Below are 12679 nucleotides of genomic sequence, written 5' to 3' on the forward strand. Positions count from 1 at the left end.
AGTTTAGAGGAAGGTCATGGACAATTATTTTCATGAACTCTTACCAAGGATTATAACCTTTACTGCATCAGTAACTGTTCCAGTTGTGTTCTTCAGTTCAAGTGTATACTCCCCTGTGTCATGTATGGTGGTCTCACGCACAGTTAATTTGGCCATTTTGGCAGCAGTTTCCATTTTGATGCGTTCTGATTCTTTTAGTTTAGAACCAGCAAAGAACCAAGATACAGTTGGAGGTGGTCGTCCTTCAATTGGAATGGCTAATTCAATGGGCTTGCCAGCAGGTACGTGGATTGTCTTCTGAGGTATTCCAGTGAAGTCAATTGTTGGCAGAACTAAGGAAAGCAAATAATTGATATTTTAAATACCTGTTTTGTAACTATCACATTTATATGGTAAAAGCTTGACCCTATTGTTTTCAACAGTAGACACCTACCTTTTCGGTCTTGAACTGTCACTGCTGTGACAATCTCGCGTGGCTCCGACACGCCCTTCTGGTTCTGCGCTCTCACCCTGAACAAGTACTGTTCACCTTCATTGAGAGAGATAATGGTATGCTCATAGACGGTAGGCTTCAATGTCACTACCTTCAACCATCTTTCTGTTCCAGCTTTGCTGGCCTCAATGACATAGCCAGTCAATCTGCTGCCACCATCATGCAGTGGTTTCTCCCAAGCAAGGGTAACAGTTGATTTAGTGGTGTCAATCACTTCAAGTTTTTGTGGTACCATGGGGACATCAGATACCAATACTGCATCAGATGTTTCACAGCCTTCACCAATGCCATAAATATTTTCTGGGAGTACTCTGAAATAATACAAAGCTCCTTCCAGAAGTCCAGTAACTCTGTAAAATGTCTTGCTGCATTTGGTAGTGACAGTCTTGTAAGCTCTCATGGAAGCTTCACGTTTCTCAATTATGTAATTGTTGACTGGGGCTCCACCATCAATGACTGGAATGTCCCAAGTAAGTGTCACAGAATCTTTTGATACTTCCTTAACTCTCACTGCAGGTGGTGGACCAGGTGTGTCTAAAAAAAACAAACAAATTTTTTTTTCCCTTTTTGGATCCTTTCATTTTACAGTCAATGACTACTTCTGCATTAAATAAATGCTGGGATTTGATTTATAAACTAGCACAGCTCCAGAAATTATGTATTTTCCTTTGGATTATATTGTTTCCTTGACTTTTCATTCTCATATTATTTAAAATGCAAACTTTCTTTGGAAATGAATGACACTTATTCTGAGCAATGAGAATATGGAGTGCTTTAATGCTCATATACAATTGTGCAGTACTTACCATACACTTTCACAGAAATAGTTGCAGATTTTTTTCCTGATTGATTTTCAGCCTCAATGATGTATTTCCCAGCATCATACCGATTAACTTTATCCACAATAAGCAGAGTGTAGCTGTCCGTAGTATCAATAATACCTCGACTTGCAAGGTCAACACCCTGCTTGATCCATGTGATTACAGGAGCAGGTCTGCCAGATACAGAGACCATTAGGCGCAGGGAACCACCAGCTCTGACTGTAACTGTCTTCTTCAGATCATCAGCAAGCTCAAGTTCAGGTGTTTCTGTTGAAGGGTATAAGAAATACGGAATTAGTTAATCTTACAAAAGTCCTAAAGGAAAATATAATTTCCTTAAAATATTTATTAGGTTTTCAAATTACCTATTCTTTCCACAGGTTCAATTTCTGCTGATGATTCACTAAATTCACTCATACCATTCACGTTTGTTGCAGCAACTCGGAATTGGTATTTCTGGTTTGTTTTAAGACCCGTCACGGTGAACTCAGCATTCCTCAGAGTGGCGGTTGTATGTGCTCGATACCACTGTTCACTACCTTCTTCTTTCATTTCAAGAACATAACCTAAGAGGTCAGCACCACCATCATATGTGGGCTTTGACCATGCTAAACTTATGCTGTGCATTGTAGTATCCACAACTCTTGGAACTGAAGGTGATGCAGGAGTGTCTTTGAAAAAGAAGAAAATTCATTTTATATTGGTGCAGAAAACATTTTACAGTCAAAACCAATTTCCAGACAGCTAATTCCAGGAAATGCATTTAATATGAACTATAACTGTTTTTAAGTTATTTCAATACTATCTACTTCAGTGAGTTTATATGTGGTTATGGGTTTCTTAGTTAAAGTGTCAATGTGAATTTATGCTCTGTTATTATAAATAAATATTAAAATGTGCTTTAAATATAGAAACTTACATGATGGTTCTTTACATAACATGTATTGTGAAGCTTCACTAGGTTCACTGTTTCCAGCAGCATTCACTGCAGTGACACGGAATTGGTACTGGCTCCCTTCCATGAGACCAGTGACCTTCAGTCTGGTGTCATAAATGGTATAATCTCTATTCACTCGTGTCCATCGCAGACTTTTCCTTTCACGTTTGTCCACAAGATAGTCCTTAATCTCACTGCCACCATCTGATTCTGGTTTCGACCACTGAATAATGATATGTTCCTTGCCAACAGTCACTTCTTCCGGAGCACCAGGCTGTGTTGGAATAGCTATTTTTTAAAAAGTGAGGGGAAAAAAAAGATTGTTCAACACATTGTTTATCCGTAAGAATTATTCCACAAATTCTGATGCAGAATGGAAGGTAGTAACACTCACTGAAAGCATTCCTGGCAATCACAGTTTCTGATTCAAGGGGAACTCCTGGTCCGTATTTGTTGACAGCTCTCACACGGAAAATGTATTCATTATTTTTAATAAGTTTTGTTACTACAGTTGATAAAGTCTGGCATTCAGCCTCAACAATCACCCAGTGAAGTCTGCTGGTTTCACGCCTTTCTATGATGTAGTGAGTGATTTCTGCACCTCCATCTTCCTCAGGAATGTTCCATGCCAGAGTACATTTCTCTTCTGTTACTCTGCTAACTGTGATTTTGCCTGCACATGGACCTGGTGAATCTGTAGGAATCAAAAATAAATACTGTTATTAGTGGCTAAGGGAAAGCATCTCATTCTTATTTAAAATTATGCTGATTTTTTCTGTATTTTAAGCATTAATACTAATCATGGAATACATACCAAGCACTTTGACAAGAACAGAAATTTGTTTCATCCCACTGGCATTTTTAACTGTTAGGGTATATTTTCCACTATCACTTCTGTCACAGAACTTGATAATTGCAATAGCTCGTTTGCTGGTATATTGCAGAGATATCTTTTCACAGAGCTCCAGTTCCCTGTCACCTTTGGACCAGAAGACTTTGGGTTCTGGTTTTCCACCAACGGCTGCATCAAGAACAAGATCTGATCCAGCCCTAATGCTCAAAACTTCTCCCTGGAGTCTGGCATCAAGTTCAGCCTTTGGTGGTGCTGGAAAAAGAGATTTGAAGAAAAATTACATGACAGTACTAAAAATAGAACATTATGCTTTTAATTGTCCCATGTAAATATTCCTTACTGTATTCATCTTTGCAAATGACAGCACCGGTTGATTCAGATCCTTTGCTAATCACGCCAGCAGCATTCTTTGCTAGTACACGGAATTCATAGGCTTCATCTTCACTAAGAGCTGTCACAGTAAAGAAGTTTTCTGAGACAATGGTATAATTGCATTTCAGCCAACGTCCATCACCAGATTCGTTATATGGTTTGCGCTCAATAATATATCCTATTATTTTGCTTCCACCATCATAAAGTGGAGGCGACCAGCTCAGCGACACTGTAGATCTGGTGACATCTGTTACTTCTGGTCTTCCTGGTGGATCTGGAGGAATAAAGCAGAAAAAATGAGAAATGCACTACTATTTTAGTTTAAATAACAACATAACTCTAAAAGTAATACTTACCAACCGGATTTTGAGCCACTACAGGTCTGGAAGCTTCACTAGCTTTGCTAACACCTGCAGCATTTAGAGCATAGGTTCTGAATTGATATTCTAGGCCTTCCACCAACCCTGTGACTTTATAGTTGCAGTCACAGCATGGTACTTTGTTCTCCTTCACCCAAAGGATGGTGTTGCGCTCCTTCTTTTCCACCCAGTATCCAATGACTTTGCTGCCACCATCATGATAGGGTTCCTCCCAGCGAATGGCCATGGCACTTGCAGACACAGAATAGACTTCTGGTCTTGAGGGTGGGCTTGGTGGAACTAAACAGGAAAAAGGTGGGGAGGAAAATGTTAGTAATTATAAATACCTAATTCAGAAGAAAATAACAAATTTTGAGAAATGTTTCACTTACCAAATGGATGCTCAGCAACTACTGTTTTTGATTCAACTGGCTTGCTGACACCAAATCTATTTTCTGAGCTTACTCGGAAACTGTACTCTTGATATTTTGTGAGATGACTGACTTTGATCTGTGTGCGTTTCACACTAGAATTCACCAGTTGCCATGCTGTTGTGCCAGATTCACGTTTCTCTACAATGTAGTTTGTAATGTCACTGCCACCATCATCTTCAGGTTCTTTCCAGGTCAACACACAGGACTCAGCGGTTACAGACGATATTTCAACTGGGCCAGTGACAGGACCTGGCCTTCCTATGACTACCACTGTGACAGTAAATGTTTTCACACCAGCAGTGTTCTCAAGTGTAAGGTAGTATTTACCAGAGTCACCTCTCATACTGTCTTTTACAGTCAGTGTGGTTCGGTCTTTTGTTGTCTTGATGGTCACTCTTTCAGTTTCCTTCAGCCTCATCTCCTCAAGTTTCCATGTCACTTTTGGAGCTGGGCGCCCACTGATTGGTATATCAATAGTAAAGGTGCTTCCAGCCTTGCATGTTATAAGCTGTCTGCTTATGTCACTGAGATCTGCTGTTGGTTCAATCTGTGGCTCCTTAACAATAACAGAAGAGAAAGCTTCTCTTGGCTCACTGTAGCCAGCATCATTCTTTGCCTTGACCCGGAACTCATATTCTGTGTTCTCCACAAGGCCTTCAACGGTGAAAGTAAGTTGCTTGGTTTGTCCAGCTCCAGTCCAGGTATCAGATCCTTTTTGTTTCATTTCAAGAAGGTATCCAGTAATACGGCTACCACCATCATGATCAGGTTTAAGCCAAGCTAAAACTACAGAAGATTTGGTTGTATCAACAATATCTAGTCTCTTAGGTGGAGCAGGTTCTTCTGTGGCCACAACTGGTTCTGTTAATTCACAGGGTTCACCTACACCATACTCATTTTCTGCTGATACTCGGTAGTAATATGGCATACCTTCTGCTAGATCTGTGACCTTAAAGATTTGTCGAGTGCATTTTGAACTGACTACTTGCCAGCTACGACGACTTGCTTCACGTTTTTCTACAACATAGTGGTGGATACGAGAACCTCCATCCAGAACAGGAGCATCCCACATTAAAGTAATAGATGTTCGAGTCACATCTTTAAATGTAATAGGACCTGGTGGACCAGGTGTGTCCAAAACCTTGACAGTAAATGTAATAGACTTGCTTCCACTGTTGTTTTCCACAGTAAAGACATACTTGCCAGCATCATTTCTATTGCATTCCTCTACAGTCAATGTGCTGAATGAATCAGTTGTTTGAATGTCAGCACGCAAACTAAGATTTGCATCTGCTTTGGACCACACCGCAGTAGGAACTGGCCTTCCAGAGAAGGCAATAAATAGACGAATGCTTGCACCTGCTCTTACAATATGAGTCTGCTTGAAGTTTGCATCAATATCAATTTCAGGCGCAGAAAGCCTGTCCACAGTTTGGACTGAAGCAGGAACTTCACAACTTTCTCCTCTGCCAGCACCATTGACAGCACTAACTCTGAATTTATAGTGTTCTCCTGCCTCCAAATCAACAACGGTATATTTAGTAGCAATAACAGTCTCTGCATTGACTTTCTGCCATGCTTCAAGATCAGCTTTGCACATCTCAATGATGTACCCAATAATTTCCATGCCTCCATCGAAAACTGGCTTTGTCCACTCTAAACTTACACTAGTCTTTGATGTGTCTGTCACTTTTACAACATTAGGAGCACTTGGCGGGCTGACTGGCTCTCTGCATTTAATCAGCTTTGAAACGTCACTTGGAGGTCCAACCCCTGCAGCATTTTCAGCCATGACATGGAACTCATACTCATTGCCTTCAATAAGGCCAGTTACTCTGTATCTGTTCTCAGTAATGGGCCTCTTACTGGATACTTTAACCCAGCGCATGCTCTTCTTTTCTCTCCTTTCAAGAATGTACTCATTTATCTCGCTTCCACCATCTGACTCTGGTCTTGCCCATGTAAGTGTGATACTGTCTCCTGTTACATTGGTAGGCTCTGGAGTTCCTGGTGCATCAGGGAGAGCTACAAAAAAGAAAAATGTCATTAGAAGGACAAGATGGTAACTCCATGGATATTTGTGCAGAATGAGGCGGAAACTTACTGTAAGGTATTTGTGCAATAACTGGATCAGACTCCAATGGTCTGCCAACTCCAAATTTGTTCACTGCAGAGACACGGAACTGATACTCATTGCCCTTAATTAATTTAAGTGCTGTATAGCTGCAAGCTTCACATTTATCTTCAACTAATGCCCAAGCAATCCTGCTGGTTTCACGTTTTTCAATTATGTAGTGAGAAATAGAAGCACAGCCATCATTAGCTGGAGGCTCCCACCATAATGTGACTTTTTCTCCAGTGATGTTTGTAAATCGTATTGGTCCACCAACTTTTCCTGGTGTGTCTGCAATTTCAAAGGTTCAGAGTTACAATTTGCTGACACTTAGAATAAAATACTATTTTTAAAAAAGCATGCTGAAAGTGCTTGGTGCAGTACCTTGTACTCTGATGGTAATATCTTCTCGTTTAGTGCCTGATGCATTTTTGGCTTCTACTGTGTACACTCCACGATGTTCCCGGATAGCATCTCTAATGAAGATTGTACTATATCCAATAGCTGAAGTTATTTCTATATTCATCATTTTATCAATCTCTTTACCATCCTTAAACCATGTCACTTTAGGTACTGGACGTCCTCTGATTAGAGCTTTAAGTCTAATGCTCTCTCCAGCTTTAACAGTAAGGCCCTCAAAGTGTTCAGCACCAAATTCAATTGTTGGAGCAACTAGAAAAGAAAAATATAAATCAATTTTTATATAGCTAAATATTTTTTGATACTCTTCTAAATGCACTAATTATATAAGTCTATGATATATAAAATTATTTCACTTACAAAATGGCATTCTCTAAATAGCAGTTATTTTATGAATGATAAACTTATTTTTCCTTTAAGTATCCATAAGTGCATCATATATATATTTGCACATATATAAAGGTGAAGGATAAAATTAATATGTGGTGCTAATAGTATGCCAAGCAACCTGAGGCACATTTTAATTTTGAAATTATTCAGTGCATTGGAATATTACAGTCCATGCCTTCTTTCCAATTTTGCCACTGCTGCTTATCCAGGAACAATGTAGCAATTGATTATGTATGTCTGCCAGATTTGGGTCTTTAATTTAGACCTCCCCACCTTGGAATGTAAATGTTCTGAATTGACTGGGAGGACCTCAGTCACAAGGCCTTTGCCCCTTGACTTCCCACTTCCCATCAGTACAGCCAGAAACTTTTTCTGGCTTCAATACCCAAGCATATATATATAAAAAAATCTTACCGTTTTCATCTCTGGTCATGATATAGCCTGAAGACTGTGAAGGTGGGCTGATTGTACCAACAGCATTTCTTGCAAGCACTCTGAATTCATATCGGTCACCTGGGCTGAGCCCTGTAACTGTATATTGGCACTCACTGACATCAGTAAAGTTACACCTGAGCCAACGGTCTGCACTTCCTTGCCGCTTCTCAATGCTGTAAGCCACAATCTTACTGCCTCCATCACGCAGTGGGGGGTTCCATTTCAGGGTGATTGTTTCCCTAGTGACATCAATGTAATCAGGAGTACCAGGTGGGTCTGAAAGGAAAATAATGAAGATTTATTTTTATTACTGCTCATAATAATCTACAAGAACAGAATTTTCTGGGATGAGTGCATAATCATTCACTTACCCACTGGAGAGACTGCCAAAGTAAATTTGCTTGGCTCACTAGCTCGGCTTAGACCTGCAGCATTTTCAGCATATACTTGGAATTGGTAATCCAAGCCCTCAAGAAGTCCAGTAATCCTGTATTCTCTGTTAGATATTAATGCAACATTAACTTTTTGCCACAAAATACTGTTTCTTTCCTTCTTTTCAACATGGTATCCCATAATCTCTGAACCACCATCATAAACGGGAGCATCCCAAGTAATGCTCATTCCATCAGCAGTTACGTTGTATACGACAGGTTTGCCTGGGGCACCTGGGGGTTTAAACTGGTGTTTTGCCACAACATCTGCTGAGACAAGAGGTGGGCTCACTCCGTATCTGTTTTCTGCACGAACTCTAAACTGATATTCAGTATCTTTAACAAGGTTTGGTACTTTGAAGGTTGTTCTTGCAGCACTTGAACACACCAACTTCCAGTTCATTTGTGATGTTTCTCTCTTCTCAATGCTGTAGCCAGTAATTTCTCCTCCCCCGTCATCATCAGGAGCCTCCCATGACAAAACTACACTATCTGCTTTGATTTCATCTATTCTTAAAGGTGCTTTTGGCCTAGATGGAGGACCAAGAGTGATTACAGTGATTGTGAATGACTTTCTGCAAACTACGTTATCAAGAATTAAAGTATATTTGCCACCATGCTCCTTTTTCACATTCTTGATACTTAAACTTATCTTGTTTTCAGTTTTCTTGAAACGAAGATGTTCTGTTTCTTTAAGAGGGAGGTTGTCCTTGAGCCAGCTCATTGATGGATTAGGTTTACCTTTATAGGGCAATTCAGCATGCAGGTTATGTCCAATTCTTACTGCAATCTGACCTCCAGGAATATCAGAAAGGTCAGCCTCAGGTGTTATTATAAGTTCTTTCACAGTAATGGGTCCAACAGTAACAGAGTCACTCATGCCTTTTTCGTTTTTAGCAAAGACTCTGAATTCCATGACAGAAAGCTCTTTAAGTTTGTCAGCTACAAATTCACAGCTCTTGCTTGTGCCTGCATATGTCCATTCTTTCTCTTCCTGGAGTTTCTTTTCAATAACATAGTCTGATATAATGCTACCACCATCATAGTCAGGTTTGCTCCACTGCAATTTAACAGAACTCTTTGTAGAGTCTTTCATAGCTAGATCTTTTACAGGTCCAGGTATGTCTGCAGCTTTCACCGGTTCAGTTGTCTCACAAGGTTCACCTAGTCCAATTTCATTTTCAGCAAGAACACGGAAAAAGAATGCAGTCTTTTCTGACAGGTTAGTCAGTTTAAAGGTGGTATGAGAACACTTCGTTGTAACAGTTGACCAGGCCCTCTTTGTAGCATCTCTTCTTTCAACAACATAATTTGTTATTTCAGAACCACCATTGATGAGAGGTGGCTCCCATACCAGCGTAACTGTGCCACGAGAAACATGCTTGAGCTGCAGCTTCTGGCATGCAGAAGGTGTGTCAAGTACTTTTACATTCACAAATGATGATTTTGCTTCTCCAACTCCATTTTCAATTGTAAGAACATATTTTCCTGTATCATTTCGTGTCACTTGAGGAATAATAAGTAGTGTAGATGATTCTGTGTTTTGGATGATGTATCTTTCATCAGTCCCAAGATTCTTGTCACCCTTTCTCCATGTGACTGTTGGAGGAGGTCTTCCCTTGAATGGAATCATTATTTCCACATCTTCACCTGCTTTAGCGACAATAGATGTCCGAAGAGCAACATCCAGATCAATCTCTGGTGCCACTGTGGAAATAAATAAAAAATTAATAATACATACTTGGAATGTAAAATAAGAAACGGTTTAAAACAAAACAAAACAAAACACCCACACAGGAAAATGATAAATCACAAAGAAATACAGTACCAAGAATATCTTTAGCTTGAATGGGTTCCATCATTTCAATAGGCTCTCCTTGTCCAGCACAATTCATAGCAGATACACGGAAATAGTAATTAACACTTGGCTGAAGGTGGGATACAACATATTCAGTTGTTCTCACTTCTCCCTTGGTACTGACTACAGTCCATTCTTGCTCTTCACCTTCCCTCTTCTCCACCACATAGTGGGTAATTGGACTTCCTCCATCATAAGCAGGTTTAATCCAGCCAAGGGTAACAGATGTCTTGGTTGTATCCACAACTTTCAGCTTTGTTGGTGTGCCTGGCTTATCTGTAAATGACAGTTGATGGGGGAAAAAAACATCAATCAGAATCCCATTAATTATAAGAGGAAGAAAATCTGCCCTCAATTGCGTTTGTACAATCCCACCCTAACTACTCATTTTCCATTGATTTCTAAGCTATTGGAAGAAATGCACATTGGATCTTACCAACAGGATCTGCAGCTTTATAGAAGTCAGAAGCCTCAGAGAACGGACCTGGTCCAGCTGCATTGACAGCACAAACTCGGAAATGATATTCACTGTTTTCAGTCAGACCTGTTACTTTCTGTCTGGTGTCCCGAATAGTTTCTTTAGAGACCTTGAACCAACTCAGACTCTTCTTGTCACGTTTCTCCAGAAAATATCCTGATATTTCACTGCCTCCATCAACAGTGGGCCTACTCCAGACAACAGTCATAGAATTTTTGGTAATCTTCGTGACTTCTGGTGTACTAGGTGGTCCAGGTGTAACTGAATAAAAAACCATATGTCAGTAAAACAGTGCTACTTACAAATAGCACACAAGACAATTCAATTGCTTAAGTTATTTTATAGAACTTATTTCTTACCAAATGAATTTTTGGCTATAACAGGCTCAGATTCTAGCGGATCACCAATTCCAAACTTGTTCACACCACGGACACGGAACACATATTCATTTCCTTTGATTAGTTTTGTTGTAGTTACGATACATCCCTCCAGTTTTTCGGAAATTAAAGACCATACAACCCGACTTGTTTCCCGCTTTTCAACAACATAGTGTGTTATAGGTGCACCACCATCATCTGCTGGTGGGTCCCACATTATTGTAATCTTTTCAGCAGTGACTGTTTTAAACTGTATAGGTCCACCTGGGGGTCCTGGCTTGTCTGTGGAAATCAGAAGAAAGAAGATGTTAAGTATTCACGACTGAAGTATTGTTTAATAGCAAACACAGTTGCATCTCAGGACTTACCAAGTATTTGTACTCTAATATGGGCTGATGCTGAACCCATAGCATTCTTCAATTTTAATTCATAGGTGCCACTGTCAAGTCGATTTGCATCCTTGATGAGTATAGAAGCAAATTCTGTTGTGCTTTCAAAAGATACTAGTGCACTGGTTAGTACCTCATTGCCATTTTTGAACCATTCAATTGTGGGTATAGGCTTGCCTGAGATGCCTAGTTTTAGCTTAACTGAAGTTCCTGCTTTGTATTTCACTACTTCTGTATATTCTGGTGGCACATCGATTTCAGGTGCACCTTAAGAAAAAATAAGTTAAAAACATGTTTATTGTAGTCCTGTATTTAATAAAATCTCCAAATAATACTACCTTATTTAATCAAATAGTTAAAGGTATTTGATAAATACAGATCAAAGTAAGAGAGCATATGTAACTTAAATCATAAACCTAGAATAAGTTAGTACTAATTCTATGAAGGAGAGACAATTACATGTATAGCTATAAACACTTGAAACATTTGCTCAGAGAATAAAGATACCAGAAGACTTTAAAAATGGAGATACAGACAAAGATGCTTTTTGCAATCATGCCCAAATGCTCACAGTCAGCATGCTTCTTGAATCACTGTAAACTAGCCTTTCATATTTAAAATATGAATCTACAAACAGCACAGACATTGTCCTAGTACACCAAAATTATATAATTGTATCATTGCAAAACACTTACCATATGTATCAACACATGTGATAGGACCCACAACATCTGAGGGATTACTAATGGAACCAACAGCATTCTTTGCAAAGACCCGGAATTCATACTTGGAATTCTGTGTCAGGCCAGATACTGTGAACTGAGTCTCAATAACATTGGTGAAGCTAGCTTTTGTCCATCTGCCATCTGGAAGATCACGTTTTTCTACAATGTATCCAGTGATTTTGCTACCACCATCAAATGCTGGCTTCTGCCAGGAGAGAGTGATAGAGGTCTTGGAAATATCTGAGGCACGAACATTTCTTGGTGGTTCTGCAGAAGGAAACAAAATATTGCAATTTTGAGTATTGTCTTATTGTACAGAATACAGAATATTGTCTTATTGTCCACAGTTATTTTGAATATTGTCTTACTGTATAAAACAGATTATCACAGGGGAAACAAAATGGTTGGGCTTCATTATTTTATACAGAGTACATACCACAAGCATCAATTGCAAGGACTGGATCAGAAGGACGACTTGCTTTTCCAATGCCAGCTGCATTTTCTGCATAAACTCTAAATTCATAGATAAGGCCAGCGCTGATTGTGGTGACTTTGAAATGAGTGGTACGAATAAGGGTCTTGTTAGCCTTCTGCCATAATATGCTATTTCTGTCTTTCATTTCCAGGTGATATCCAATGATAGCATTGCCACCATTAGTGACTGGCTCATGCCATCCAACAGTAATACTCTCTCGGGTAACATTAGTGACCCATGGTGTAGAAGGTGGGCCCGGGGTAGCTGATGGGATCAAAAGAATTGATTGTTAACAAAATGGTATTTTCAACATCAAAGC

General features: G+C 39.6%; 1 protein-coding gene across 31 annotated transcripts in view; it reads right to left on the bottom strand.

Annotated features, from left to right (window-relative positions):
* TTN (titin) overlaps window positions 1–12679 on the bottom strand; it is a 239112-nt gene that overhangs the window by 14628 nt on the left and 211805 nt on the right. For all 31 annotated transcript variants that reach the window (XM_077785076.1, XM_077785079.1, XM_077785098.1 and 28 more), the window contains 20 exons: window positions 12322–12624; window positions 11856–12152; window positions 11140–11427; window positions 10754–11053; window positions 10353–10655; window positions 9887–10192; window positions 7999–9765; window positions 7607–7903; window positions 6767–7054; window positions 6374–6673; window positions 4228–6294; window positions 3833–4135; window positions 3445–3750; window positions 3066–3356; window positions 2646–2945; window positions 2234–2539; window positions 1680–1985; window positions 1300–1581; window positions 434–1027; window positions 45–332 (listed from right to left, as the gene is read on the bottom strand). In XM_077785076.1, coding sequence (XP_077641202.1) covers window positions 45–332; window positions 434–1027; window positions 1300–1581; window positions 1680–1985; window positions 2234–2539; window positions 2646–2945; window positions 3066–3356; window positions 3445–3750; window positions 3833–4135; window positions 4228–6294; window positions 6374–6673; window positions 6767–7054; window positions 7607–7903; window positions 7999–9765; window positions 9887–10192; window positions 10353–10655; window positions 10754–11053; window positions 11140–11427; window positions 11856–12152; window positions 12322–12624 — 9492 coding nt within the window. The remainder of the gene's footprint in view (window positions 1–44; window positions 333–433; window positions 1028–1299; window positions 1582–1679; window positions 1986–2233; window positions 2540–2645; window positions 2946–3065; window positions 3357–3444; window positions 3751–3832; window positions 4136–4227; window positions 6295–6373; window positions 6674–6766; window positions 7055–7606; window positions 7904–7998; window positions 9766–9886; window positions 10193–10352; window positions 10656–10753; window positions 11054–11139; window positions 11428–11855; window positions 12153–12321; window positions 12625–12679) is intronic.

This window comes from Lonchura striata, chromosome 8 (genome assembly GCF_046129695.1).
Source record: "Lonchura striata isolate bLonStr1 chromosome 8, bLonStr1.mat, whole genome shotgun sequence".
In the NCBI taxonomy this organism is placed as follows: Eukaryota; Metazoa; Chordata; class Aves; order Passeriformes; family Estrildidae; genus Lonchura; species Lonchura striata.